The sequence below is a fragment of the Bathycoccus prasinos genome (genome assembly GCF_002220235.1).
Source record: "Bathycoccus prasinos genomic : Chromosome_3".
NCBI classification, from domain to species: Eukaryota; Viridiplantae; Chlorophyta; class Mamiellophyceae; order Mamiellales; family Bathycoccaceae; genus Bathycoccus; species Bathycoccus prasinos.
The window spans coordinates 603,923-631,873 of NC_024006.1; the positions used below are offsets into that span (position 1 = coordinate 603,923).

The following is a 27,951-nucleotide window of genomic DNA, read 5'->3' on the forward strand; positions in this document are numbered from 1 at the left end:
TCTTGGCTCTGAAACGCATTCGAATGACCACCAATGACCATCACCGCCGCGGGCACCTGCGCACCACCCAATCGTAATAAGTATACGTAAACATACACGGAATATTTGAGAGCGTTAAATAATCTGTAAGAGAGATTGAGAGTAGCTTTCGAAATGGAAAAAGAAGAAACGAACGCTTTGGAACGACTTGACGGCGACGACGGAAACGACGACGACCGCGCCGCCGAAAAGAATACTAATCCACTCGCTTTAGCACCGACGACGCTTTCGACGACGACGGCTTCGACGAATACTCCTACGCCTACTGCGGTAGGAGAAACACTCGTCGGCCAAACCGCCAAATCCGCGCAAATCGACCTTTGGTTGCAACAGACCTTATCGAATTTGCCGGTGCAGAGTTGGAACGTGACGTCTTTAGGAGGAAATGCAGAAAAAGGGACGGGGACGACGACGACGACCACGGCGAGCTTTGAACGGATGGCAATTGCTCCAGAACGCGTGGAGGCGTTGAATGGACCGATTATGCGCGTGGATAGGATCGATGGGGAAACGGTTGATGTGAACATGAACTTGCACTTTCGAGCGCACTTTGGGAAAGGACAGTTGGAAAATTCGACGACGAGTTTGTCGAACAACAACAACAACAACAGCATCGTAGCGGCGGCGGTGGCTAACCCCGGGGGTTCTGCGAATTTCGGCGCGGAAGATCGGGTGCAGAAGAAAGGAGGCTCGACGTTGGCGTTAGGCGAGAAGGCACACGATACCAACGACGCGAGCGGAAGTTCACCGAGACTCGTGGAACTGAGAGGAGACGACGAGGAGTTACACGCGGCGACGACGACGACGACGATGACGTCAAATATATCCGCCGTGGACACCTACGCGAGCCCGGTGGATGGGAGATACGCGGTGGCAAGGTACGATGGGGACATCGAAGATGGTGAATCGCGTGGATTCTTATACAGCGAATATAAAGGGAACAATGATAACAATAACAACAACGGCGCGTCGACGAGCGAGCAAAAAACCAACGCGCTTTCCGAAGAGTTTCGCATAGATGCCAAGAACGTTCGCCTACTCGAACGCATAGCCGTCGGCGGTTTCGCGGAAGTCTTTCGAGGCTCGTATCAAGGCACGTTAGTCGCGGTAAAGCAACTTCTCGAGCGCGGGAAAAGCGTTCGCGAAAAACTAGAGAACGAAGTGCAAACTTTGGCGCGTTTGCGACATCCCAACCTCCTTCTCTTCATGGGCTACGCTTTAGAGCCCCCTCTGATCCTTACCGAGTTCATGCGTCGCGGCTCTTTGCACGGCATCTTGAAATCCGACGAGTGTTTCAAAGTTGACGGTTTGCGGTGTCTGAACATTACCATGGCCGTCGCTCGAGGCATGCACTACCTCCACACTCGATCGCCACCGATCCTCCACTTGGACTTGAAATCTCCAAACATACTCGTGGACGAAAAATGGCGAGTCAAAATCGCCGACTTTGGCATGTCCCGCGTCCGCTTCTCCACCTTAGCCTCCGCGCGCTCGGAGTTCCACGGCACCCCGGAATGGATGGCCCCGGAAATGCTCCGCGCCGAACCGTACGATGAACGCGCCGACATCTACTCCTTCGGCGTCGTCTGTTGGGAGCTCTTAACCACGCGAACGCCTTGGGACGACTTACACCCCATGCAAGTAGTCGCCGTCGTCGGTTACTCCGAGCGCAGACTCGCTTTACCGACCGATTGGAACAAACGAAGAGAAGCGCTCGTCGGCGCGTCGTCTCAGAGACAACTCCCGCTCACCCAAGCGGACGAGCTCGCGTTCGACTCCATATCGAACTTGTTCGAAACCTGCGCCGCGAAAGACGTCGAAGCGAGACCGAAATCGTTCGAGTTTATTTTACGCTCCTTGCAAACGGAAATGAACGCGTGGCGACGGTCGTTACCTTCTCCTTCCCCGGGGAATGACAAAAAGGTTGAGACGGGAAAACAAGAAGAGAATCCTAAGAGCGACGAAAACGGTTTAAATGAGAGAGAATAATAGAACACAGACAGTAGTAGTAGTAGTAGTAGTAGCAGTAGTAGTAGTGCGAAAGTACTCGACATACTAATAAAGCACGCAGAAAGGAAATCAAAAGAAAAAATGTTCAAAAAATGTAACCCTAAACGTTTTTTTTTGTCGAAGCGATAGGGGGGAGAGAATTTTTGCGACTCTTCGGTGCCTTTTATTTTTATCATCCCGTTCAAAAGACCCACACACGAACGCACGTATTCTTTGTTGACTTGCACTACTTTCGTCGATCGCGCGGTGTAAAGCGCACGCACGAAGAGGAGGAGTAGATCTCGGCACACTCCGCGTGCGACGAGAACAGACACGCGCACACCAAAACTCGTTCTCGCGCGAAGGAAAAATCTCTTCTTTGGGAATAATTTCGTCGAACACAAACGAAAGCGTTGGGAAAACGAGAGACGGAAAAAGCTTCTCGTCTCCTTGACCTCGTGCGCGTCAAAGTCGTCTCGAGAAACAAAAGAAGACCAAGAAAAGGAAACATTACAACACGTACACGTATAAAATGAGGGACGTGTCGCAGCACATGATGCGCGCGAGCACCTCTTTCGCCGAAGGTGCGTTTCTTTTCCTCCAAGAGACGCTCTCATTTGAGTGCAAAACCAATTGTGCCTCGAGCGCTGCACAGTCAGAGTTTTGCTCTTTTTTTGGGTGTTCGCTCGCTTTTTGTATCCCCCTCTTAAAATTTTAGAGATGAAAGAGAAGGGGGGAGAAGAAGAGGTGTCGATGTTTCCGCGGACAAAACGTGTTTTCAGCACCACGAAATCGAAAGAGAGGAAGAGAGGACGTCGTTTTTCAGCACTGCGCGATCGAAAGAGAGAGAGAGAGAACGATTCGAGAGCGTAGAATACGTATTCTTATTTTTTCTTTCAATTATTGACCCCGGTTTTCTTTTTCCCCTTTGTTTTGGAACGCACCAAAAACGCGTTTCAAAAAAAAACAGATTTCGACCCGATGATGATCGTGAGAAAACCAGACGCATCCTCCTCCCCGTCCTCCTCCTCGCCGAGTAATAGTAGTAGTAGTAATAGTAAGAAGAACAAAAGAGACGGCGAGAGCGGCGGCGGCGACGCGGGTGGCGGCGGTTCGCCGGGAACGTCGTCGTCGATTGGACGAAGGTTCGATCGAACCAAAAACGCTTCTTCAAAGACGAATAGCGTGCGCGACGTGGGGACGCCGTCTTCGTCGCCTTTGTTTGGTCACCACCAGAAAACCGGGTCCTTTGGAGGAGGTAATAAAGTCGCCGATCCGATTTGGATCGACGACGATTGCGAAGTGGACGACGAGTTTTGTTTCAGCGACGACGGGTTTACGCCAGACGCGAAGAAACGCCGCAACAATAACAAAGGCCAAGGTAAAACGGTTTCGAACAACGAGGACGAAGACGATGAAGAGCTCTCCGGGTCTTTTAAAAGAAGAGAAATTGAAAACGAACGGAAAATGGTCAATCGTCTGTGGGATAAGCCGACGACGTCGGAAGATTTGTTGCACATCACCTCGCACGTGCCGGTAAACAGAACAGGGAAAGCGGCGCCGAAAGAAACAGTAAATAAAACGAGCGCGAATACTAAAACGAATAAAAAACACAACAACAACAAGAAACTTCAACAACGAAAAGAAGAAACAGATGAAAAGAAACAGAAATGGTTTTACACCAAGGTGACGTTTGTCGCGGTGATTTTGAATTTTGTCGTCGCTCTGCCCTCGTCGGTTTTCACGCAGTTACCGTCCGTGTTTACCGGCTTGGGCGTCTTAAAAGCGTTGGATTGGTTGTTTCCAAACTCGAGAAAACGTTTGATGCGCATATCGCGAAGGATTCGTCGGGTGAAATCGAGCGTGAAAAATCGAAACATATCGTTTCCGAGTTTGAAATTTGCTAGACTCGGGGTGAAATCCATCGCGAATATCGCGCGTCGAGGCAGCGTGAACGCGATGAATCGCGTGTCATCGAGAACAAACATCACGCAAAAATCTGAGTCGTTTGAAAATCTGATCAAGGAGGGCCAAAAGAAGAACGAAACCGGCGACACGCTTTCCGCGGTGAAAATATTCACCAGAGCGGTGGAACGTCAACCGATGAACCAGTTTGCAAACATCGCGCTATCGAAATCTCTTTCCGACCGAGTCTTTGAACCGGAGATTTTCAAAAACAGAGTGAAAGCGAAAGCGTTGGCGGACGAAGCCGTCGACCGCGCGCAGAAAGCGGTTGAAATCGACAGAAACTCGTGTCAAGCGCACGTGTGTTTGGCGGTTGCGTACGGTCGCGCGCAAATGTTCTCCAACGAAAACAGAGAAAAAGTTGAGCTCGGTAAAATGCTCAAAGAGTCTCTCGATAACGCGTTGAAGATTGATCCGAACGACGACATGGCGTTGCACGTAATGGGTCGCTACGAGTGGTCCATGGCTAACTTGAACGGCATCACCAAAATGTACGTGAAGATGATGTACGGCGCGCTCGCTCCTGGTTCCGCCGAAAACGCCGAAAAGCTCTTCAAGCGCTGCATCGAACTCAGCCCGAACCGATTAATTCATAAAGTCGAGTTGGCGAAAATGCTCTTCGATTTGAAACGCTACGACGAAGCGCACAAGTTAGCTACCGAAGGTCGCGTCTTACCGATGGAAGACGTCAACTCGGAAATCGAGCGTAAAAACGCGGACGAAATCATCCGAAAATCAGCTCTGAAAATGACTCGAAGTCGAAGTTCCATGATGGGCTTTGGAAGTAGCTCGGCGCTTTCCAAGAAGTTGAAATCTCGGACGCCTTTGAAAGACACCAGCAACGCGGATTTGCAACAACAACAACAACAACAACAACAACAAACGTTGGCCGAGGCGCAACCGCAGCGACAGAACTGAAGCACACACGTTTCACACAACAAAAAGTAGATTTAAAATGTATAGAAAACCCCACATAACGACACTATGAACAACACTAATACCAACGAGTTTGTTTCTTCTTCTTCGTAATATCGATTGCGCCGCTCGACAAAAGCGCTTTTTCCAAGCAAAAGTCACCACAAGGAGAGATTTTTCTCCATTTTATGGGTGCGCTTAACACGACGTAAACGACGACGAACACCGACGACGAAAAATCGTCGCGTCATCGTCGCGCAAAAGTTTGAGGAGAAAGAGAGAGCGCAGAAGATAAAACTCAAAGCCCTCTTCTTTTCTCCGTTCTCCTCTCAACGACCACAAAGAAGAATCAGTCATGCCGCCAAAGACGCAAAAGAAAAAGAAGTCTCTCTCGCACGCGCAAAAGATGCTTCAAGCACAAAAAGCGAGACCTGGAGAGGGAGAATTAACGACGACGACTACGATGCGAGCGACGCAATTGTCCGCTTTACAAGGGATGGCGACGACTGTGTTTACCGTGGACGCGCTGGATTTAAAATCCACGAAAGTGCCTTCAAGAGGAGGAGGAGGAGACAAGAAAACGAGAGGCATTGGCAGTCGCAACGCGCATAAGAAAGGCGTACAAACGACGTTCGCGAAAGAAGCGGATTACGACGTGGAGAGACGCGTGAAAGACGCGCGAAGGCCAATCGGGACAGCGCCGAAAGCGTACGAAGAGTTAGACGTCGTCGTCGCAAAGACGAAGAGCGCGACGACGATATCCGATGGTGCGATTATTGTAGAACACCAAAGCGTGGAGGCGATTGATTTCATGCCGCGGCGACCGAAATGGTCGCGAAAGGGCGACGCGAAAGAGACGAGTAAAAACCGCTTGCGATTGAGAGAGCGAAAGGCGTTCGCGAAGTGGGCGAGACGGGTGAAAGAAAAGATGGTGGCGAAAGGCGGGTATCCGCCGGCGTTTGAGCAGAACTTGGAAGTTTGGAGACAGTTGTGGCGAGCTATGGAACGAGCGGACGTGATTTGTTGCGTTTTAGACGCGAGAAATCCTATGTTGCATTTTCCGGCGGCGATGTACGCGCATGCGACGAGGGTTCATAAGAAACCGTTGATTTGCGCGTTGAATAAGATCGATCGAGTGCCGCGGGAAGCCGCGGAGAAGTGGAGGAAGTGTTTATTGGAAGGATTGCCTGGATTGGACGAGGTTATAGGGTTCATCGCGGTCGAACAGGACGAAGACGGGATGAGAGAAGAAGAGGAAGGAGAGGAAGAAGAGGAGGAAGAATTAGACGAAGAGGAACTCGCGAAGAGGGTGTACGAGCCGACGCGAGAAATGACTGTCGGTAAATCGGCGTTAATTTCAGCGGTGAAAAGAGTCGCGAAGTACGGGAAGCGGTGGAAACACGTCGTCGAAGATGATCCGCACGAGGACGTGGACTCGCGTCTGCATCGAACGAAGACGAAAAATTACGCCTTTTTCGAAGACGAGTTTGAGAACATTCACGGCGAAGACGACGAGGGAGATGACGCGCCTAAAGACGAGTGCGTCGTTGCGCTCGTCGGACATCCAAACGTTGGCAAATCTTCCATGATTAACACTTTGCTCGGTCGTAAAGCAGTCTCAGTGAAAGCGACGCCTGGGCACACGAAAACGTTGCAGACGTTAAGGTTTGCCAAAGGCGTGTGGTTGTGCGATTCGCCTGGATTAGTCTTTCCTCGAGTCGACGCGAGCTTACCGGAACAAATCGTCGGTGGTATTGTTCCGTTACCGATTGTACGAGAACCTTACTCATCGTTACGTTGGCTCGCCGAAATGCGAGATGCGTGCAAAGATCGATGGAAAGCGTACGCGGACAGCAAGACGTCCAACGAGAAAGATCGTCGTTTAGCCGAAGAACTATCCAAGACGCTCCCGGAAACGTTGAAAATTTCAGCGTTGCCTACAGATTTGTACGACAGCGAAGTTTTAGAATTACGAGACGCTTCGGACGTTCTCGAAGGGTTTCTTCCTTGGTCACCGTTGTCTTTAGCTCGCGAAACGGCGTTGAAACGAAAGCTCCTCGTCTCCGGCGGACGACCGGACGACCGCGCGGGAGGCGTGATTGCGTTGAAACGAGTTTTGGACGGTAAATCACCGTACGCCGTTCCTCCACCAATAGATATCGTCGCGATTAAAGCGAGGCGAGATTCGGCTCACGCACCGTTCGCGGACGAGGACGTGAACATCGAGAACGAAGAAGGCTTCGAAGAAGAATTGGAAGAGATGAACAGAAATGATAACGGACTTATTCTCGCAGAAGATGGGGGTGGTGGTGGTGCTCACGATGCGCTCGATTTAATCGATTACTTCGACGACGAGGATCCGTGCTTTGATCCAGCTCCAAAGAAAGTGGATATCAAAAGCAACGACGACGACAGCGACGAGAGCGAAGGAGACGAGCGGAATAGTAGAAAAGCGGGGCCTTCGAACGCATTCGCGGCGCTTTCATTGGAAGAAGACGATTAAAAAATTAGTTAGAGAATAGAATTAACTTGTTGTTATAGGTGGATTAGTATGCTGGGGAGGAAGTGCTAGTATTATATATTTACTCGGTACCGTAGATGTGACGTTAATGCAAAATCTGCTTTGCAATCGTCCACGTAACCGTGACCAACAGCGCAATCTTCGCGAAATCGCCGCCCGTTTTCTTCGCCGTTTTCACAACGTTCCCAATCAACGCGTACAACGCCAACACGCCAAACCCGACCAACGCAGCTTGTGTGGCCACACTTCTCACCTCCGGCGGTAACACGCTCGCGCCTTCGTCCAACGCACCGACCGCGCCGCCAACCTTCCCGACGACGTCGTTCACGTCGATGTTCGTCACCCCGGACCCGACCGACTCGACCGTCTTCGTCAACGCGTCTACGCTCAACGCCCCGGTCGTCTTATACGTCACCCCGGCCGCGGCCACTAACAGCAACAAAACTGGTGGTCCCCAACCTAACGTTGCCTCTTTCGACCTCGTAGGAATCCGCCCGGTCTCTTTCCACGATTGTAAACCAACCTCGCCGAAGAAAATCCCGCCCGCGGCGCTGTTAAAGTCCTTTCCGAGCACCACCTCTTTCGTCTCCTTCCTCGGTTTCTTTTTTGCCTTCACCTTCTCTTGCGCGTTCGCCGCGTTGAGTTGACTTCGATAGTCTTGCAACCTTTTCTCGCCTCCGGCGAACCCGCCGACGACGGCGTCTCTCCCGGTCTCGCTCACCAACCCTTTGTTCCTCTCCTCTAATCCGTCTTGGTCTTTAATCCACTTGCCTTGTCCGACGTAATATTCGCCTTTCTTACCAGCTCCTGAACTCGCCGAAACGCTCAAAATCATTCTTCGCCTCTTAGTGTTAAAGGTCAGAGTCGTTTTCGTCCTCTGAATCGTCTCTGACGACCGAGAACTCAAACTCAAAGACGGAGAAGATACGGCGGAAAATCCGTTCGTCCGCATCGTCATCATCTTTCCTCTTCCTTTCCTATTCGGGAGGATATGCCGTTCTCTCTCTCTCTTTCTCTCTCTCTCTCTCGCTCTCCCTGTGTTTCGCTTTTGGTCGAAGGAGTGTTGCGTGAACTTCAAGCGCCGAGGAAAAGAGGAAAAGGTTTACTCGAGGTGTGACGATTTGTGACTAATCTTTTCCCAAGGACTGACTGCTCTTGGGAAAAATGGCGAATTGGCTTCACAATCTCTCCTTCTCTCTCTCTCTCTCGGACACAAATGGCCGCCAAAACACGAAACGGCCACGACGAGGACGACGACGAGTCAGACCCGTACAAAACTTTGGGCATTTATGGCGACGAAGAATTGTGCCTCTCGATCACTCGCGCGGAGATTAAGAAAGTCTTCCGCAAATTGGCGTTGAAGTTGCACCCGGACAAGAGGCCTTCGCAGGAACGCGAGCGAGCGGCGAGTGAATTCGAACGGGCGAGAAAAGCGTGCGACGTGTTATCGAACGACGAGGAGAGGCAAAAAGTGGACGAGAAGTTACGCGCGAAACGTGTAAGGAAACGAGAGTTGGAGAGAGAAAGCCACCGGAGGAAACAGTTGAGGGAAAAACTGGAAGCGAGAGAACGAGAGGGAGAGAAAAACAGAGACGACGAGGAGGCGCGAGAGCGGAAGAAGAGAAAGTTAGCGAAAGAGTTGGAGGTTTTGAGAGGGAAATACGAGGAAGGTGTGAGCGAGGAAAAGAAGCGTGCGAGGACGAACGACGCCCCGGCGAGGGCGGCGGAGGCGGAGGCGCTGGACTTGCGTCGCGCGTTGAAGGCGGCGTGGCGGAAGCCGCAGAATCCAGCGAAAGAGAAAGACCACGACGCACCGAGTTTGTTTCGAGCGTTCGAGAAGTATAACGCGGTGGATGTCATATTTCGAGAGATTGCTGACGCAAAGAAACGGAAGAAGAAAGGGAGCGCGTTTGTGATTTGTAAGACGAGAGAGGACGCGGTTCGCGCGAGCGAGGAGAAAGACGGGATCGAGTGCGACGGCGGGAGGCCGCAGGTGTTTGTGACGTTGGCAAAGACGCGAGCGTTGGAAGAGGCTGATGCGATGCAACGGAAAGAGGAAGACTTCGAGAAGGCGAAAGAAAAGAAAGCACCACCACCGCTACCACCAAAAACGGAAGATTTTGAAAAGGACGTCTTGGCGCGGATGCGAAAAATCGCGGAAGAGCGAAAGAAAGCGGCTGCCGCTGCTGCCGAATAATTTTGAGCATAAATACTTTATTAGCGAGCTGAAATGCACTAGAACAACCTAGCTTTTACGATAGAACTAGATGAACAACAACAACGATGCGTTATATGGTAGTGCGTATTCTAAATTAATCTTTAACAATCTAAACAATTTTCTCTCCTCTTCCACCTCCTCCACCTTTTCCGCGATATCATCGTCATCACTTATGTCCCATCGCGTGCATCTTCGTCATCTCCCTTGCCTTCGCCAACGCCTCGTCCTCGTTATCCCTCCAGTGCTTCGCAATCCTCTCGTCCAAAGGATCGTCCGGGTTCGGCGTCGACAACAGCGCCTGCACGCTCAACAATATCGTCCGAATCTGCAACGCCGGCGACCACTTCTCCTTCAACACGTCCAAGCACACCCTCCCGAGTTTATCGATGTTCGGGTGATATATCTTTGTCTTGAACAGAACTTTCGGTGGGTCCATCGGGTACCCTTCCGGTAGGAAAAGTTCCAAATGGAAAATCCCGCCTTCGTACGGCGAATCCGACGGCCCTTCGATGGACACTTGAAAGTGCCGCACGTTCTCCTCGGACGGAATCGCCGTAATTCCCGGCACCGGTTCTTGGAGCAAACGCTGGGTTTCTTTTATGATTCGGCGAGGTAAAGGCGACGACGACGATGCCATCTCGCCCTTTTGTGATATTTATTCTCTTTCGCAAAAGTCCTTTTGCCACTGCTCCTAAAGCTGCGCCTAAAGCTGCTTCTGAGCTGCTTTAAATACGTGCAGTTACGTGCGTATTCCGCGTATCAATCAAAGCGCGCGATCAATCCAACACTTCTCCTCGTTCGTTCAAAAGAGATTGAGCGGTGTGACGTGGGAAAGGTCGAAGTGTCCTCCCCCTCCTCGCTAAAGGTGATGCGATTTTGCCTCGACGACGACGACGAAGATTGGAAAAAGAGAGATCGACGACGCGCGACGACTTTGACGCGAAAGAAGAGAAGAGAATCTCACTCTCCTCGAGACGAAGGCTCGGAAGAAGAAGAGAGACGCACGAACGCGTTTTTTCTCTCTAAATCTCGCTCTATCACCACGGGCGGCGCACTGGTGCGTGTGTGCTTTTTGCGTGCAAAAGTATACGTAAATTGTGAGGACAAAGTCTGGATGGCGACTTTGGTACTTTTGGTGGTACAAACGCGTCGTCTACGTATATGTGATCTACTTTCGTTTTACATTTCTCGAGGACGACGTAAACGACGATAAAGAAGTTCGCTTTTCGGCGTTGCTCTTCGCTTTCTTTTCCTCACTTTTGAGTCTTTTCCGTTCAACTTTCGCGAGATGTTGTAACGTCTTCGCCTTGTCGTCGTAGTTTTCGCGTTTAAGTAAAATTTTTGCCAACGCGCCGAGGTGCGCGACGAACGCGACGCACGCCATAGCGGTGGCGTTAAATGGCATCGCGCCGTCTGGAACAGGAAGTATTACCGTTAACGCGTCCAAGAAGTGCGCGAAGTCGTTTTTCTCGTTCTCGATTAACTTTTCGAAGAGCGGCGATTGGGCGAAGCCAAGCTTGGCGTACGCGCGCTCGTATCTGCCGAGAGTATCATTATCACTCTTGTCACTGCTGCTTTCTGCGCCCGGTGCCGCTGCAGAGAACGCTATTGCCGGCGGAAATGTCATTCCGCGCTCTGCATCTGCCTCGAACAATTCGAGCGGTAAAAATATCTTCTCGAAATCAAATCTAATAGTCACCGAATCGAGCCCGCGCGGTAACTTAATCTTCATCTCGAGTAACTCTTTACCCCAGGAAATGTCGCTCACTGCACTATCGTTGCTAATGATAGAACTATCATCACCTCCTTTTGAACTTTTTTTCGAAACGACCTCGAACGTGTGTCGAAAGACGCGGACGTAATCGGGAACGGGGTGGAATATTCTCACCACGGTATCGCCTCTCGCATTTTCAAATCTGGACACCGAAAGCGAAATCGCGCCGCGAATACTCCCGGAACCGAGAATGGCGCGGGTGATGGTGACTCTCGGAGCGTCGACTTTTATAGACGAAGAGGATGTCGATTTCGCAGATATCTTCAAACTACTGAGCAACTCTGCAACGCTACTCTTCTTACTTTCTCTCAAATCCACCGCGCGCACGTCTCCATTACCTAGCAGCGCGTACACTCTCGACATCTCTTTCGCCGCCGCGCACGCTTTCACATCGTTTCTCTCCCTCGCCATTTTTTCTATCACCTCTCTGCTCGCCACTCCCGTCATGGACAAGGAAAATCTTCCTCTCTCGTACGACGCTCCAAAACTAAGAAAATCCACGTCCGCGATCAACGCGCTTCGTTCGCTTGCGATGATGTTCGCCACCCCTCTTCTCCCGCCGCACGGCAACATCTCAAAAAAGCTCGCCACGTTTTCTACGCACGCGATTTCTTTCGGATACGATTGAAACAAAGTCGTCGTCGTTGATCTATTCTTCGACGCTATCTTTCTACTCCCAAACTCTAATCCATTCTTCTTCTTCTTATTCTTCGTCATCCCTCTTCCAACTTCGTAAAATCTGGGCAAACCTCTCTGCCGCACGTTGGCTCCTGCGCAAAACTTCGCGCCAACCGTGTTCGTCAATCTCACCCACCCATCTCCCTTCTCCTTCTCGTACGCATCATCATCATAACCATCATCATCGTCGTCGTCATCCTCTCTGCTCCAAACTCCGTTCACGTGCATCCCGAGCGCGCTCGACATCTCAAAGTTCATCGGCTTCCTCCCGAACGCGCCGGCGTCTCGCCATCGGCCTCGAGTAAAACCCACCGAAAATTCCTCCAACATCAATCTCCTCTTTCTTTTCTTCTCGTTTTCGTCGTCCTTTTTACTCGAAGACGATGTTCGCTTTACGCTGTCACGTTGCGAAAGTCTCGCTATTGCTCTCGGAAAGGTTTCTAAATCGTTCGTGTTCGTGTTCATCATCGTCCACGAAAACAAGGACTGGAAGAGAATGCCATCGGGTTGTTTCTCGCTCTCGTCGTCTTTCTCATCGTCGTCCTCGTCCGCAAAGTTCGTGGACGTGGTAAAGTTCCTCCTTGTCCTCCTTTTCCGCTCCGGACGAGGAAGCGGCGAGACGAAGAGTACCTCCTCGGTAAATCGTTCCATCGTGCCTCCTTTCGCAAAAGCGCGAGCAAAAGCGGCGCAAGAGGCGAATAAAAGCAACGCGAACACAAACGCTCGCATAACTCTCCGTTCTCTCTCTCTCTCTGAAGCCGTTTTTGATCTCAGAGTGACACACGACTGCGACGACTGCTACACGAATATGTGAAGCAATCTGAGCAACACGATTTGTCATCACAATTTTCCCCCCTACTAAAGAGAATCTCATTCACGTCACGCTTCGTCTCTCTCTCTTTGTCTCGCATCCATCCTCGCATCAAAATGGATCTGCGGAAGGCGCCGAGCAGAGGAGGATTCGGAGGAGGGAACGCATCATCGTTCTTTTCGCGAACGACGATAATGATCAACAACAAAGAAAAAACGAATAACGATTCGTTCTTGGAAGAAGCGGAGGATGATTTGAAAGGGGTGCGACGTTTCCTTCGTCTCTCCGATAAAGACGAAGAAGACGAAGAAGACGACAGAGAGAAAGAAAAAGCCACTCGGACGCCCGAGGAGGAAAACGAACAGGAGAGAGACGTTCGCCGGTTTCGTCGACGCGGGAAAGGAGGCGGCAAAGAAGACAAAGAGCGAGACAAAGAACGGATGATGAATGTCTCCTCCGAGAAGAAGAAGGCAAAGGAAGCAAAAATTCCAATGAATAGACCTGCGAAGCATTCGTCAAAATTCGAAAAAATCCAGTCGACGACGTGCGTCTTCGCGGAAGACGACACGTGCTTGAAAGCGTTGAAGTGCAAAGAGTTAGGCGTCCCTTTATCGTACACGTATAGTAAGACGAACAAGAAACGTCGTCTTTCGTATCGGGTGCCGGAGAATTATCCGAAGTTTGCCGGACGGCGGTGTTGCGGGACGTGTTATTATAGGTGCGCGGCGAGGGAGACGATATGCGCGTTCGCGAAGGACGGGACGTGCGCGGTGGCGAATAAACGGGAGAAGGACGGGATGAAGGTGGCGTTTAACTATTTGAAGTATCGCGTGCCGAGTAATCACGAGAAGTACCCGGGGATGTGGTGCTGTAACTCGTGTTATTACAAGATTCAAGCGAAAGGGAAGTTGTGCGCGTTTGCGAAGGAGGGGACGTGTTTGATTGCGAAAGAAAAGGAGGAGAAAGGGTTGGTTTTGGAGTACAGCATCTTGCCGCAAAGAGTGCCGAAGACGCATCCGAAGTACGGCGGGGAGAGATGCTGCGAGACGTGTTATAATCGGTGTCTTGTGAAAGGAAAGGTGTGCGCGTTCTTGGCGAGCGGGGAGTGCGCGTACGCGAAGAAGCTGGGCGTCGCGGGGAAAGGCGGCAGCACCAATAAGAACAAGAACGAGAACAAACGAGCGAGAGGAGAAAATCAAAACGGACAACAAGAACAAGAACAAGAACAAGAACAAGAGTTGGAGTACAAACGCTTCCACCGCGTACCAAAAGACCATCCGAAGTTCGCCGGTAAACTCTGCTGCAACCCGTGCTACATCGCGTTCAAAGCGGAAGGCCAAAAGTGCGCGTTCATGGACGAAGGCAAATGCAGCTACGCGAGAAACGTGCGCAATCACGGCATCGCAGAGGTTGTGTACAAAAATTTGACCTACCGCGTGCCTGCTTCGCACGACACGCACGCCGGCGAAAGGTGCTGCCGAACGTGTTACAGAAAATGTTCCGAGCACGCGAAAGAGGTCAGATGGGCGACTGTTTTGAGCAACTTGTTGGAAAAGAATTGAAGAAGAACGAAGGAAAAGAGGATTGAGAGAGGATGAGGACGCAGAGAACGCGTAAGAACGCTGGTGCTGAAAGAGCATCATCATCACTGAGAAGGAACATTGAAAAGATTGAGAGAGACAAGGCAGATTTAAAAATACTACTTTTTACGTGACAGACAAAACACAACACAATTTAACAACAACAACTATCACGCTCGCTATGTTGTGCGCACACGTCGTCCCAATCACCCGAAAACCACCCTCGTTGTCGTCCTCGTCCTCGTCGCGATTATCATGTTGTCGAACGACGCAAAGAATGCGTATAATATCATCATCAGCAACTGAAACTAATGGAAAAGAAGAAGACAAAGAAGCGAATTCCATTTTATCCAATCGCCGCTCGCTCGTTCTCAACTCTTCCGCCCTCCCGCTGTTCCTCGGTGTACTCTTCGACGTCGGAAGCAAAGCGCCGAAACCGCAGTTAGGCGTGCAAGAATTCAACGGAATCAAAAGTTTAACGCTCTGTCCCCCGGATTCGGTGAATTGTTTAAGCACAGCAGAAGAAATGGGTACGTCAAATTGGTGATGGTGTTCGTTATCTTCTCTCCACCAAAGCGCTCGTCTGTCGTCGTCGGGACGCGATGGCATTTTGTTTACCCTCTGATGATTTACTGACGTTTATTACCTTTCGCATTATTGCTTTTCTTTTCTCTTATTATTCTTGCACAGGTCAAGCGCAAGCGTACGCGCCTCCGTGGACGTTTAATCCTCCCGAATCTATTCGCGTGTTGAAACAAACAGGAGTCTACGACGTCGCGACGGCGAAAGACCAACTGGTCGATATCATCAAAACCACCGACTGCGACGGTTTTACCGCTGAAATCACCGAAGAGTACGACGATTACGTCAGAGCTACGTACACGTCCCCTACGTTTGGCTTTGTCGACGACGTGGAGTTTTGGTTTACAAGAGACGATCGATCGACGGTGGAATACTCCTCCCGATCGAGGACGGGGAAAGACGACGGCGGAAAGAATAGGAATAGAATACGAACGTTACGGAAAGCATTGACGGCGAAATACGATTGGGCTTCCGTTGGCTTCTAGTAGAACTCGCGAGTTGTCAATGAAACAAATATATGCATCCCCGTGTGTTAGTAGTATAACACGATCGATCATCAAAAGTGCTCACATTTCATCGCGCGCTTTTCTCTCAAATCCTGCTCGGGAAACATCCGAAAGGTCGCTTTTCAGAATTCCGAAACACCGCATTATTACGACTCTCGCTTGCGCATCACACGTATCTCTCAAGAAAACAAACACGAATAAAAGTCTTTTATCATGAGCGTTCCTCCATCCCCCGAGCACTCTCAACACGGCGGGAGCGGCTACCCGTCCCCGATGTCCTCTCCTTCTCGCGGAAATCAGAGAGGCGGGTCACTCCGGGGAAGTTTAGAGTACTCTCGCGAAGCTTTGTTTCCGGAGTTGTTGGTTCTGCAACCGAGCGCGATCGTGGATCACATCGCGGTCTCCTCGCGAATCGAGGAACACGTGGAGGGAGAGATTGGCGGGTCGAGACCGATATCTTTGCAGGAGTTGAAACAAACGCTCGCTGGTTTGGGCGAGTGGAGCACGAAAATTGGTGGCAGTGCCACCAACGTGTGCTCGGGTTTAGCGCACGGATTCGAAGTGAACGCGGGCGTGATCGGCGCGTACGGGGACGACGAAATGGGCGACTTCTTCGAAACAGCGATGAAGCGAAATAAAGTGAACACGACGTATATGATTAGGAAAGAAGGGAGGCAAACTGGAAGGTGTTTGTGTTTGGTGCATCCGAAAACAGGGCAGCGAACGATGAGACCCGCGTTTGACGAAAACTGTCGATTGTTAGCGAAGGAGATTCCCGAGGAGGCGTTTAAAGGGACGGTCGTGAAGAATGTCTGGATGCGGAAGTGGGTAATTTTAAACGCGTACGCGTGTTACGGAGAGGATGAATTGCTCGAACGCGCTTTGGATACCGCGGAGATGCAAAAAGCGAACGTGTGTTTCCATTTGAGCTCGTTCGAGTTGGTGAGGAAATTCAAAGATAAACGCATTTCGGAGTGTTTGCGCCGAGAGTGCGTAAAGATTGTCATGGGAAATGAAGATGAGGTGACAGAGTATGGAAACGGGGACTTTGAGAAAGGCTTGGAGTTGTTGATCGCGAGCGTGGACATCGTCGTCGCGACATTAGGTGAGCGAGGATTGGTCGCATTGGAAAGGAATCGGCAAAGCGGAGAGATAAGAAGAATTGAACAACGAGCGTTTACACCGCCAATGAAGATTATCGATACAACTGGCGCTGGGGACGCGTTGACGAGCGGGTTCATGTATGGCATACTGAGAGGGAAGACGTTGGAACGGTGTTGCGAGATCGGATGTTTAACCGGCGCCGCGGTTTGTACAGTGTTTGGTGCTGAAATCGACGAGACCGGATGGACGTTCGTTTACGACAGAATGTTTACTTTAGGCGAACGTGATTTATCTGGATTTACCAAACGCAACGATTCGGCGATCGCAAAGTTGGCGAGAGGCTCGGCTAAAGCAGTCCGATCAGAACTATTGGAGTGTTTCGAGTTGATTGAAAAGTGGAAGCGAGGTATCGTGTATTACGGGTCGGCGAGGTTGAAACCGGAAACGGAAATTTATAAACAATCGAAAGATTTATCGAGAAGATTGGCGGAACTATTGGGCGACGTGACGACGTGGACTGGCGGAGGCCCGGGAATGATGGAAGCGGCGTCTCTAGGCGCCAAGGAGGCTGGAAAAGTTGTCGGTGGTATTCGGATTGCGCGCGAAGCTGGAACGAGCGTGAAATCGACGAAACAAAGTTATTTAGATCCGGATAAAGAGGTATATTGCAGATACTTAGCGCCGAGAAAAGTCGCGCTCACGGATGCCGGGGTGCGGAAAACGAAGGAAGATAAAACGGCTTACATCTTTCTTCCCGGCGGATTAGGTAGCATGGATGAATTTTTTGAGCTGTATACACTCGTTCAGTTGAAGAAACTGGGCAGCGAACACAAAGTGCCGATTATTCTGGTAAATTACGATGGTTTTTACGACTGTCTTTTGACGTTTATCAAAACAATGATCGAACAAGGCACCGTGGGAGAGAATGACATAACGTTTATCACGTGCTTGAATACGAACGACGAAGTCGTCGACTTTCTCAAGAGCTTCTATAGCTTGTGATCTATATTGTAACTATATTAACCTAACTAAAACAACTAATTCATACTACACTTTTTCATGCCGTACCGACCGGAAATTCTCTCGCCAAAGCTCGGACGTTCTTCTCGTCCACGAGCGGCATAAGATCAATTCGTCCAGTACATCCTAAACTTATTCTCAAGTATCCCCACGCGTTCTCAGCGTTTGGGTTTAGCTCTAACGCTCTCAAATAATACGCCACAGAGGCCTCATATCGTCCTTGGTTCGCAAATCCAATCCCCATATTCGTCCACGCGCGAGTATAGTTCGGTTTCAAATCGAGCGCGCTTCGATAAGAGGAGATTGCCTCGGAACTTTTCGCCGCGTTGGCTTTGGTGGCGCCAATTTTGTTATGTAAACGATGGTCTTGCGGATTCAAACGTGCGGCTGTTTCAAATGCCCGCACGGCTTCATCGTAGTCTCTCGTCAAGTGTGCTAACACGCCAACCACGGCGTGAATGTTTGCATTTTGCGGTTGTAATCTGGACGCTTCTCGGAACGCGTCGCGGGCTTCGTTTTCATCCATAATATTTTTACTTTCTACCAAATGCGACACGCCCTGTTGTTGACGAAGCCACGAAACGGCGTGTTGAATAGCCTCTGTTTTCTCGAGCTCGTTCGTGTGACTGACGGCGAGTTGTAAAGCAACTTCGGCGTCGAGAGGGTCGAGTCTGTGCGCTTCTCGCATTGCCGCGATGGCGCGAACGTCGTCATCGTTTTCGGCGTGCGCTTCGCCGAGCAATCGCCACGCTTCTGTGGTTGAGCTCTGTTGCGTCTCTGGTTGCTTCACTGCGGCTTCCAATGCTAACGTTGCCTCGGATAAAACACCACTCTTGACGAGATCCTTCCCGATTTGAAGCGCGTTCACATTCCCGTCGTAGGGGTTCGGATGCGTAAACACGTACGCATTATTTTTTTCATTGTTCATCACTTGCGCCGCGCTCTCGTTCCACGCGGAATCGAATTGATTTGCGTATTGCGGGTGCGTTTGCGTGAATTCATTCGCCCATTGTTCCGGTAAACTCGAAAATTCGTTCGCCCAATTCTCCGCGGCTTGCGCCGAATTTGTTTGTTGATGTTTTGCTTGCTGCTGACGCAACGTTGATTGAAACTCGTTCGCCCATCGCTCGCCGCCACTAATATTTGCACTTTGAAACTCCTTTGCCCAATCCTCGCTTTCCACGTTCACTTGACGCTCACCGTTGACGGTTCTTAAATCGTTATCGCGAACGGCAACTTGTCCCGAGCCGATATTTTGCATAAGCTTCACGAAGGACGAATTTACAAATTTCGGATCTTGCGCGAGCGTTCTCGCCAACTCCGCGCTGTGCATTCTCGTCTCCGCGTCCACTCTCGTTTCTCCTCGATGCTGTTGCTGTTGTTGATGCTGTTGTTGATGCTGTTGTTGCTGTGCGAACTCGTTTGCCCATTGCTGCGGCGGATTATAGCCGTTCCTTTGCTGCGTAAACTCATTCGCCCACCTCGCGTGCTCCGCACCACGCATCTGCTCGAACTCGTTCACCCACCGAGCGCTTGCACCGTTAACCATCTGCCCATTTTGTTGCATTTGCCTCTGAGCGAACTCGTTCGCCCATTCGCCACCGTTATTCCCCATCATCATTCTTTGTTGTTGTTGTTGTTGTTGTTGTTGTTGTTCTCGCTCGCGCGCAAACTCCCCGCCCCAATCCTGTCGTTGTTGTTGCTGTCGCATTTGCATCTCCATCATCGGCGCTGGCGTCATCAAACCAACTTCGTTTCTTTCTCTCATCATCATCGCGTCTCTCTGACGTTGCTCTGCCATCATTTCTTGTTCCCGTCGCCACGCTTGGTCCATACTTTGTTGTTGCTGTTGTTGTTGCACTAATTGCCTCTCGTACTCTCTCTCCATAGCCGGCGCGACTTGCCTCGCCATCACGTCCGACCGCGCTCTCTGCTGCTGCCGTCCACCACTCATATTGTTCATTCGTCTCTGCCTCTCCTGATCTGCCGTCCACCGTTGCTTCTGCTGTAACGTCTCGCCCGTCTCTCGGTCTCGTTGCATCTGCTTTTCCCGAACGGATTCGTTTCCCATTTTTCCCGAAGGGCCGCCGAATAAGATTTGATCGGTCATGCGCATGATTGGGTTTTGAGAGACGGAGGAGTGAGACGGGTCGTCGTCCGGGGCGCACCCGTCCGGGGTGAGAAGCAAGTCTTTGAGGAACATCGAGGGGGTGGAGGAGGATGGGTTGCCCGACATCTTCTTTAGTTGTGTTTTTTTTTAATTTACGACTGCGCTTTTTAGTGTGGATGTCAAGTGCTTCTTGTGCTTCATTTTTGCGCGTGTATTACGTAGTACTCTATCACAAATCACTCGCAGGAGGCAAAAGAATTTTAGTGGTTTTTGTTGAACTAAAGCAAAACTAACGCGACGTCTTTCGGCGCTAACGTCTCTTTCAACTTCCAGTTGTACAAGTAATAGTGCAAATCGCCGTCGCCGATGCCAAATTTAAGCGTCTCTAAGAACTGCGCGTTTTCGGAGACATTCAGAGCGTTGAAGACGTCAAAACCGTTGTCTCGGGCTAATATTAACGCGTCTTGGACGAGATCTTCGATGTTTTCGGAAGTGGCGACGTTGTAATAGCAGTACGCGGCTTTGAGTAAGACGTTGTTTCTCTTGGCGTTGCTACCGCCGGAAGACGCTTGGATGACCGTGGAGCTCAAGTTGTAGAAGGAGCAGAAATCCGTCGCTTCGTTGGTGCGCTCGTCAATTTTTACGTAGCTATACACGACCTCGTCTCTCGGGACTAACCAGTGTCTCACGTCTTCCTCGTTTTTCACCGGCGCTAACTTGAATTTGCTAAAATACGAGTTCAACAATCTCGTCACCGTCGGCACGTCCTTCGCTTCCATCTCCCTCAATCCTTGCACGCGAATTTTCTTCGGCATGGCGTAATGTTCAATCGTTTCCGCCATGCTCATCCCTCTCCCTAACTGCGTGAACCTTATATCCACCAACTTCTTCACGTTTATCGATCGGTGCCAATACCTTGCTTTCGCGCACGGTTTTGGTAAAACCACCCCAGCCGTGTACGCCGCCTGCCACACGTCTTTCAAATTAATCCTCCTCGTCACTTCCCTAATCAAAACCGGCGCAAAGTTTTTCCTCCGCAATTTCTTGTGCACGCACAAAAAGTTAATCTCCGCGACTTTCAACCGCTTCCCGTTCGCGCTCACTTCCGCCGGAATGCCCGTAATCAACGCCACCAACGTTTTCGTGCACGAAATCCGAATACCTACGTGCCAACTCTTTTCGTACCCGGGCGGCTGCAACGCCCACGAGACAAACTCCGGCGCGTACGCGAACCGGAACATCTCGTCGTCATCTTCCACGTAATTGTTCGCGAGCAACGTAAACACTTCGTCTCTGCCTTCTTGCGTATCCACGTCCACTTCGTCCCATTCGTACCCGGGCGGTAAGTCGTACCCTTCTTTCCTCACGTTCGCCGCCGTCTTGGACGGGTCGTCGATTGGACCATCACCATCGTCTAAGTCGCCCTCGTCGTCCTCGCCCTCGTCCGCGGTTTTGGCACCGGCGTCCTCTTTTCCTCCTTTTCTTCCTTCTTCAACTTCTTCGTCTTCTCCCTCCTCCTCGATTTCAAACTGCGGCACCGGTTGCGTGCTCCAAAACTTATGCTCTTTCCTCTTCTTCACATTCCCTACCAGTTGTTGTTGTTGTTGTTCTCCTCCTCCTCCTCCTCCTCCTTCCATCAGAAGACTTCTCTCCATCGCTTTTAGAATATCTCTCAGCGCTTCTTTCTCCTCCGGAGTCGTTCGCGTCTTCCTCTTCTCCTCTTCATCTTCTCGTTTCTTTCCTCCCGACGATTCGAATCCTCCTCCTCTCGGGGACGTCGCCGCTTCCTCCTCGTCCTCGTCCAAAGTGGCGTTTTCTCTCATCTCTTTTCTATTCTCTCTCTCTCTCTCTCTCTCGTGAAGAGCGCGCAAAAAACGATTGAATCGAAAACACGCACAAACAATGCGACGCTCTCTTTATGTGTGGTGGCAAAGTGGTCTCGTTTTCTTCTTCGTGTTCTTCGTAACGCGTCGTCGCGTGCGCACTCTGATCTGATTTTTGTGCGGGAAAAATGGCAGCCACGTTTTGGAAAATCTCTTCAGTGAAAAACGCGCTCAAACGCACGCATTTCTCGGGAGCACATACGACACACAGAGGAGGAAAAGAACAGAGAGATACCAAATGACGTTAAAAACAAAGAAATGGTACGAAACCAGAAACGCTCTGATCCTCGCGTGCGTCCTCTCGGTCGTTGCCTCCGTCGTCGCGTTCGCGCAAATCGGACTCCACCTGAAACATTACTCCAACGGGAACCACCAGAGACACATCTTGCGCATCATATTCCTGGTGCCAATCTACGCTTTGTTATCGTTCGCGGCGTTGATGCGACCGAAACATTCGTTGGATTTAGACACCTTTCGGGATTGCTACGAGAGTTGGGTGGTGTATAACTTTCTCGCGTTATGTTTTGAGTACGTCGGAGGCCCGGGAAACGTGCAAAATAACATGCAAGGGAAAGAGTTGCCTCCGAGCGTGTGGGCGTGCGCGAGAGAGTCGCAACAAGTGGACGGGGCGTATTTGAGGAGGAGTAAACAGTACGCGTTGCAGTTTGTGTTTTTAAAACCGTTTTTGAGTTTGATAAGCTGGATTATGCACATGCGAGGGCAGTACGGGGATTCCGCGATTGATTTTAAACGAGGGTACGTGTACGTGTTGTTCGTGTATAACATCTCGTATTCGTTCGCCTTGTACGGGTTGTTGATGTTTTATCGAGGCGCGTACGATTTGTTGAAACCGCACAAACCGTTGGCGAAGTTTATGTTGGTGAAAGCGGTCATCTTTCTGACGTTTTGGCAAGGCGCGTTTATCGCGTTAGCCGTGGCGACTGGGGACGTCTCGAGTTCCGAGGAAGGACGAGCGACGCAGGATTTTTTGGTATGCGTGGAGATGGTGTTTGCGAGTGTTTTTATGCACATTGCGTTTCCATACTACGTGTACGCGAATAGATCTGGGGTGAGTAGATTTGTCGCGAATGTCGGACACGCGTTGAGTGTTGGGGACGTTTTAGACGATACCGTCCATCAGTTCGGGAGGACCTATCAGGAGTACACGTTGCACGGAGCGCACGATAACAGCAGCGGGCAAGGGCAACAAATGGCGACAATGACGAGAACGTATGGTAGAGACGATAGAGACGGTAGGAAAGGTGGAGTGGAGGTTTTAGAAGGAGAGGTGAATAACAACAATGGATTAGAGAACATCGTCGTACAAGAGACGTCGCCGTACACGTATAGCATATCGACGCCTTCGCCGACCAACGCCGCCAGCGGTTCGAGAACGAACGTGTTTACGAACTATGACAACGATAATAGTAATCCATTTTCTACCACTGGGACGACAACTCGAGGGGGAGGAGGAGGAGGCGGTGGTAGTGGAAGTGGTGATGGAGGTGAGGACCAACCGCCGCCGCTTTTGAATTTATAAAATAGAAGCGTATAATATACACACCAACCATTTGTAATATCTCGAATATATTGTTTTAATTAATACAAATACAAAAACAAGCGCTTTCTCTCTCTCTCTTCTCTTTCGTTTCAACACGTTCTTTCTCTTTCTCGTCATATGCTTTCTCATCATTATCCTCAATCTAAATAAAACAGAGTCACCATCCTCCTCTGCACCTTCGCCTCTCGACACGTGTCCAGCAAAAGCGTCGAATCGTGAAACGCGAAACAGATAACCTGCCTCACTTTACTCACGATGACATCATTACATATCCTACTCGCCTCCAACAATGGCAAATGATCGTTCTCCGGACACTCCTCCACTTGACTCACCTTCTCTAACAACTCCCTCGACTCCGCCGGTTGCTTCGACAGCGACTGCGGCAACACGACGGTGAGCAGTTCCGGCCGTTCCGCTCGCAACGACCCGCGAATCACCGCCGCGTTCGTCCCGGTCGCCCCGGATGTAAAAATATGATTCCCAGTTAAACACAACGCGTACGCCAAGATCTCGATTAACTGTTGGTGTAAAAAACCCATGTTTCGCGTGCCGAAAAATCCAATCTCTTTCGGGCAGTCTTTTTGTATCGCGATGAGTTCTTGCAAGTAATCGAGCTCGGGAAACGAACTCCCCATCATCGGACGGTCGTCGTCGTCGTCTGAATCATCTTTTTCTAACACGGTCATCCCAGGCGCGCCTCTGTTTGTTTTCGGTTGTTCCTCCGGGGGGACTCCCCCGTTCCTCGTCATCTCGCGTGCACTCTTTTTCTCCGCATCATCATCCGTTTTAACAACCGCTTTTGTTCGCGTCGTGAAGACAACGCTCCGATGATGGATTCGTCTCGTCGTCCTCGCAGTAAACCTTCGAGAAGAAGAATACGAAGAAGGAACGACGAAAGGTGTAGTAAACAGCGTCAAAGATGAAGTCATTTTCACGTGCGTCGAAACGAACCTTGTTTTCTTCTGCGCTCCGCAGCTGCGTAAAGAAGAGGATGTGCAATGAAGCATCGATCGATCCTTTTTTTTCCCAAGAGACACACGTGAACTTTTTTTTTCCGAGAGTACCCACTACGCACTTAAACCCTAAATTTGCAAGTGCTTCGTTCTTACTCTTGAGTGCTTACTCCTTACTCCTGAGACCGTTACACAATTAAAAAACTCGACACACAATCGAACGGCCGTTTGTGTTTTGCGTTCTCTACTTCTCTCTGAGAATACCCGAACAACACGATCGAATAATGGGGTTCCGCTCTGCCGTGACCGAGGTGGCGAAGAACATCGTCCTCGGTGCACCGTCCACGCTGAAAAATCATCGCGCACAGAATCACCAACGAGGAAAAAACGGACGAGACGATGATGAGATGGAACCGTTCGATTTTTCCCACGAAGACGAAGCGCAAAGATGCATCGAATTGCTCGAACACCTCTCGAACGCAATCTTACCGGAAGAGACGCTCGAGGTGTTGAACCAACTGAGAGATTGCGTGCGAGAAAGCAGAACATCGCAAATGGTCGCGGCGAAAGTTGGCGGCGTGGATGTCATCTTTGAGTGTTTGTTGGAGGAGATGCAAGAGAGAGGAGCAAAGGAGGAGGAAACGAGCGAACAAGCGCACGCGGCGCTGGAAGTGTTGGTCGCCGCGATGACGACGGAACACGAGGAGGATTTGAAAATAGTAAAAGAGAGGGAGATGTTAGAAGAGAAGGCACGAGGGAAGATGATGATGGGGAAGCAGCGCATTGGGAAGGAGAGGCGAACGGCGAGCGAGATGAATCGAGAGGCGCTGGCCGCGAAGAGCGCGAACGTGTTCAGCATGTTGCAAATGATATCTTCGAACGATTTTTACGTGAAGTATCACGCGACGCAGATTTTGTGCGCGATGTCGAGCAGACGAAACACGAGGAAAAAAGTGCAAGAGGAAATCGTAAAGTCGCCCGGAGCGTCGGAGGTGCTCGTGAATAGTTGTTCGCCGAGGAAAGAGAAGAGCGAGGTGCTGAGAAACGAAACGTTGCTTTTATTGGCGAGGTGCACGAAAGGGCACAGCGAGATTCAAAAGTTAGTCGCGTTTGAAGGGATGTTCGAAGTTGCGTTTGATATCATACGCGCGGAATCGTCGGGAGACGACGCTGGTTTTGCCGGAGAGAGCGTTTCGAACGGTTTAGACGGCGGGATTGTCGTGCAGGATTGCTTGGAATTGTGTAATAATTTGATCAGAGGAAACGCGTTGGCGCAGTCGTTGTTTCGAGAGAACGGGTGCGTGGGGAAGCTGGTGCAATTTTTTAAAGGGTTGGAGAGACGGATAGGATCGGATGTCGCGGCGGCGGCGTACCCGGCGCAGAAAGCCGCAAACGCCTTGTGCGCTTTAGAATCCGTGTCTTTATTAGTCGGCGCGGTAAACTTACCGGAGGAGGAAGATAGTGAATTTTCGCAAGACGCGGAAGCTAGAGAGATAATTTTATCGAATTTAGAGGATAACCGAGATACAAACCGGGGAGAATTAGCGGCGAGAGGTGGGATAGAGGCGTTGTGTACGTGCGCGCTCGGGAACGGCAAAGTAGAATCAGCAGCCATTCGAGTGGCGGCGTTGCGAGCTTTAAGAGACGCGGTTGATTACCACGACGCGAATCAAGCGAGATTATTTTCCGCGGAAGTTACGAGAGAGGCGAGGAAAGGGAGCGGCGTACCCGAACCAGCTTTGTTGGCGTTGGGGCGGACGGCGTTGAAGGCGGAGACGAAAGCGGAACGAGAAGCGGCGCTCATGGCCTTGGAAAGTGCCGTGAGAGGTAACACGGATGGACAAATCTTACTCGTGAGTACGTTAGCGCCAACTGGGTTGGGTGGATTTGACGACGGACAAAACGAGAACGAAAATGACGGCGGCGATGACGATTTCGCGGGCGAGACGAGTTTAGGCGGCTTGTTCGCGCGCGCCATGTTGAGAGCGACGTCGACATCCTCCTCTTCTTCTTCTTCTGCGGGGAGGTTTATCTCCGAGGACGAAAAAAAGCAGCAGTTTATAGAAAGCTACGCGAGTACGATTGCGTTGAAAGCGATGTTGGAAGATAACGAGGACGCGAAGATGCGCGCATTGAGGGTTAACTTGCAACCGCTTTCGGAAATGGGATCGGCGAAATCTGCGGAACTTTTACTTCCGCGATGCGTTCGCTCGCTCGCCATCGCGCAAAAAATGGACGACGCGAATGGATCTTTACAAAGTGCCATTTTGCGTTTACTCATCGCGTGGTTGAGTGATTGCGCTTTAGCCGTGCACTCGTTTGTCACCTCGGACGCGTCGCATCTTCCAACCTTGAGTGATTTAGCTAAATACTCTTCGTTAGAAGACGTTCGTACGCTCGCGTGCGTGTGTTTAGGATGTTGTTTGGCATATTACGGCGAACAAGATTACGCGATTGCATCTAATGTGCTCGACGTGGTTGCCAGACGAATCGGAACGAACGATTTTTTAGCTACAATTGAACACGCCACGCGCACGGACAACTTTAAGAGAGCTCTGCTCCCGCCGAAGCCGCCGCCAACTGTGACGAGAGCGACCGCGGCTTCTTTACTCGCGGAATCGACGTCGTCGCCGAACGGAGGTCACGATCAAAAGACGGGTACCACGAGTAACAAAGATTTCAACCCGTACGATTACAGTACGGCTCACTTTATTCAGCGCTTCGAACCGGAAGTGCGCAGAGCCATCGTTCGATTATACGGCGGCGATTCGACGAAGGATTCGAATGCGAGCGGTATGGGTGGTATGAACGGAATGCAAACGTCGCCGTTCGATCGGCAAGAAGGCGAAGACGCCGAATCGTACGCGAAGAGATTAAAATCGACGTGCGAACAGCTGGATAACGAGTTACGCGTGGTAAGACAGAGAAACAAGACTCTCGCTGAAACCGTTGCAAATACTCGCGCGCACGCAGAAGCGCCGGCGACCATCGCCGTTGCCGCCCCGCCGGCATCCCAAGTAGTGGTAGGACCATCACCTTCCCTCGCTCCTCCTCCCCCTCCTTCTGTACAACAACAGCAGCAACATCAGGACGACCCTCGCATTGCACAGCTCGAACGCGAAATCAAACTCAAATCAAACATCATCCGCGAGAAAACCGAAGAGCTCAAATCGCTCGCCTCCGCGTATCAAGCCGTGGAAAACCAATTCACCGAAGCCGAAGAAGAACTCCAATCTCTTCGCAAAGCTCGAAGCGAAAACCAATCCGACGCGGAAACGACCGCTCAGCTCCTTGAAAATGCCAAAAAAGCCGGCATCGCCCAGGGATTGCGCGACGCCGAAAGCGAGTTCTCTTCTCGCGAAGACGCCACGCGCGCTCGACTCGACCTCGAGAAAGCGGAAGCGCTCAAAGATTTACAAGAAGAGATGGACGACTTGCTCGAGGTTTTAGGCATGGAGGAAAAACAAAAGGAGTTTCTCTTCCGAACACTCGTCGAAAAGGGAGAGGATATGGACACGTTGGAGGAAAAGTTGGAGCAGTTGACCGCCAACATCGAGGCGGATGAAGGCGACGAAGACGAAGAAGAGAAGACTATTTAGAGCACTCGTTTTGAGAATTTTCTTTATAAATAGAAAGACGCGATAGAGAATAATACCACACGACACATAACGCGACCACACACCAGAGCGCACACGACGAACAGATCAGAGACAAAGAGACAAAGAATATAGGAGAAAAACCA

General features: G+C 50.7%; 16 protein-coding genes across 16 annotated transcripts; 10 read left to right on the top strand and 6 right to left on the bottom strand.

Annotated features, from left to right (window-relative positions):
* Positions 1–153: 153 nt before the first annotated feature.
* Positions 154–2,028, top strand: Bathy03g03140 (predicted protein; the record flags this gene model as incomplete). Its single annotated transcript, XM_007513872.1, has 1 exon — positions 154–2,028. The coding sequence occupies one exon, from the start codon at positions 154–156 to the stop codon at positions 2,026–2,028; it is 1,875 nt and encodes a 624-aa protein (XP_007513934.1).
* Positions 2,029–2,748: 720 nt separating this feature from the next.
* Bathy03g03150 (unknown protein) lies at positions 2,749–2,901 on the top strand (the record flags this gene model as incomplete). Its single annotated transcript, XM_007514131.1, has 1 exon — positions 2,749–2,901. The coding sequence occupies one exon, from the start codon at positions 2,749–2,751 to the stop codon at positions 2,899–2,901; it is 153 nt and encodes a 50-aa protein (XP_007514193.1).
* A 108-nt stretch (positions 2,902–3,009) lies between these two features.
* On the top strand, positions 3,010–4,911 carry Bathy03g03160 (predicted protein; the record flags this gene model as incomplete). Its single annotated transcript, XM_007514133.1, has 1 exon — positions 3,010–4,911. The coding sequence occupies one exon, from the start codon at positions 3,010–3,012 to the stop codon at positions 4,909–4,911; it is 1,902 nt and encodes a 633-aa protein (XP_007514195.1).
* A 352-nt stretch (positions 4,912–5,263) lies between these two features.
* Bathy03g03170 (predicted protein) lies at positions 5,264–7,411 on the top strand (the record flags this gene model as incomplete). The annotated part of the gene is made up of 1 exon (XM_007514234.1): positions 5,264–7,411. The coding sequence occupies one exon, from the start codon at positions 5,264–5,266 to the stop codon at positions 7,409–7,411; it is 2,148 nt and encodes a 715-aa protein (XP_007514296.1).
* Positions 7,412–7,514: 103 nt separating this feature from the next.
* Bathy03g03180 (predicted protein) lies at positions 7,515–8,381 on the bottom strand (the record flags this gene model as incomplete). Its single annotated transcript, XM_007514360.1, has 1 exon — positions 7,515–8,381. One exon carries the CDS (start codon positions 8,379–8,381, stop codon positions 7,515–7,517), a length of 867 nt encoding a protein of 288 aa, XP_007514422.1.
* A 264-nt stretch (positions 8,382–8,645) lies between these two features.
* Positions 8,646–9,626, top strand: Bathy03g03190 (cell cycle control protein (Cwf23), putative; the record flags this gene model as incomplete). Its single annotated transcript, XM_007514198.1, has 1 exon — positions 8,646–9,626. The coding sequence occupies one exon, from the start codon at positions 8,646–8,648 to the stop codon at positions 9,624–9,626; it is 981 nt and encodes a 326-aa protein (XP_007514260.1).
* Positions 9,627–9,813: 187 nt separating this feature from the next.
* On the bottom strand, positions 9,814–10,284 carry Bathy03g03200 (predicted protein; the record flags this gene model as incomplete). The annotated part of the gene is made up of 1 exon (XM_007514374.1): positions 9,814–10,284. One exon carries the CDS (start codon positions 10,282–10,284, stop codon positions 9,814–9,816), a length of 471 nt encoding a protein of 156 aa, XP_007514436.1.
* A 531-nt stretch (positions 10,285–10,815) lies between these two features.
* Positions 10,816–12,828, bottom strand: Bathy03g03210 (predicted protein; the record flags this gene model as incomplete). Its single annotated transcript, XM_007514009.1, has 1 exon — positions 10,816–12,828. The coding sequence occupies one exon, from the start codon at positions 12,826–12,828 to the stop codon at positions 10,816–10,818; it is 2,013 nt and encodes a 670-aa protein (XP_007514071.1).
* A 198-nt stretch (positions 12,829–13,026) lies between these two features.
* Positions 13,027–14,472, top strand: Bathy03g03220 (unknown protein; the record flags this gene model as incomplete). The annotated part of the gene is made up of 1 exon (XM_007514169.1): positions 13,027–14,472. One exon carries the CDS (start codon positions 13,027–13,029, stop codon positions 14,470–14,472), a length of 1,446 nt encoding a protein of 481 aa, XP_007514231.1.
* Positions 14,473–15,092: 620 nt separating this feature from the next.
* On the top strand, positions 15,093–15,557 carry Bathy03g03230 (predicted protein; the record flags this gene model as incomplete). The annotated part of the gene is made up of 1 exon (XM_007514305.1): positions 15,093–15,557. One exon carries the CDS (start codon positions 15,093–15,095, stop codon positions 15,555–15,557), a length of 465 nt encoding a protein of 154 aa, XP_007514367.1.
* A 234-nt stretch (positions 15,558–15,791) lies between these two features.
* On the top strand, positions 15,792–17,684 carry Bathy03g03240 (predicted protein; the record flags this gene model as incomplete). The annotated part of the gene is made up of 1 exon (XM_007514227.1): positions 15,792–17,684. One exon carries the CDS (start codon positions 15,792–15,794, stop codon positions 17,682–17,684), a length of 1,893 nt encoding a protein of 630 aa, XP_007514289.1.
* Positions 17,685–17,739: 55 nt separating this feature from the next.
* Positions 17,740–19,938, bottom strand: Bathy03g03250 (TPR repeat-containing protein; the record flags this gene model as incomplete). The annotated part of the gene is made up of 1 exon (XM_007514027.1): positions 17,740–19,938. The coding sequence occupies one exon, from the start codon at positions 19,936–19,938 to the stop codon at positions 17,740–17,742; it is 2,199 nt and encodes a 732-aa protein (XP_007514089.1).
* A 152-nt stretch (positions 19,939–20,090) lies between these two features.
* Positions 20,091–21,635, bottom strand: Bathy03g03260 (predicted protein; the record flags this gene model as incomplete). Its single annotated transcript, XM_007514185.1, has 1 exon — positions 20,091–21,635. One exon carries the CDS (start codon positions 21,633–21,635, stop codon positions 20,091–20,093), a length of 1,545 nt encoding a protein of 514 aa, XP_007514247.1.
* A 298-nt stretch (positions 21,636–21,933) lies between these two features.
* Positions 21,934–23,235, top strand: Bathy03g03270 (predicted protein; the record flags this gene model as incomplete). Its single annotated transcript, XM_007514076.1, has 1 exon — positions 21,934–23,235. One exon carries the CDS (start codon positions 21,934–21,936, stop codon positions 23,233–23,235), a length of 1,302 nt encoding a protein of 433 aa, XP_007514138.1.
* Positions 23,236–23,393: 158 nt separating this feature from the next.
* Bathy03g03280 (predicted protein) lies at positions 23,394–24,185 on the bottom strand (the record flags this gene model as incomplete). The annotated part of the gene is made up of 1 exon (XM_007514213.1): positions 23,394–24,185. One exon carries the CDS (start codon positions 24,183–24,185, stop codon positions 23,394–23,396), a length of 792 nt encoding a protein of 263 aa, XP_007514275.1.
* A 308-nt stretch (positions 24,186–24,493) lies between these two features.
* On the top strand, positions 24,494–27,808 carry Bathy03g03290 (predicted protein; the record flags this gene model as incomplete). The annotated part of the gene is made up of 1 exon (XM_007514325.1): positions 24,494–27,808. One exon carries the CDS (start codon positions 24,494–24,496, stop codon positions 27,806–27,808), a length of 3,315 nt encoding a protein of 1,104 aa, XP_007514387.1.
* Positions 27,809–27,951: the final 143 nt, after the last annotated feature.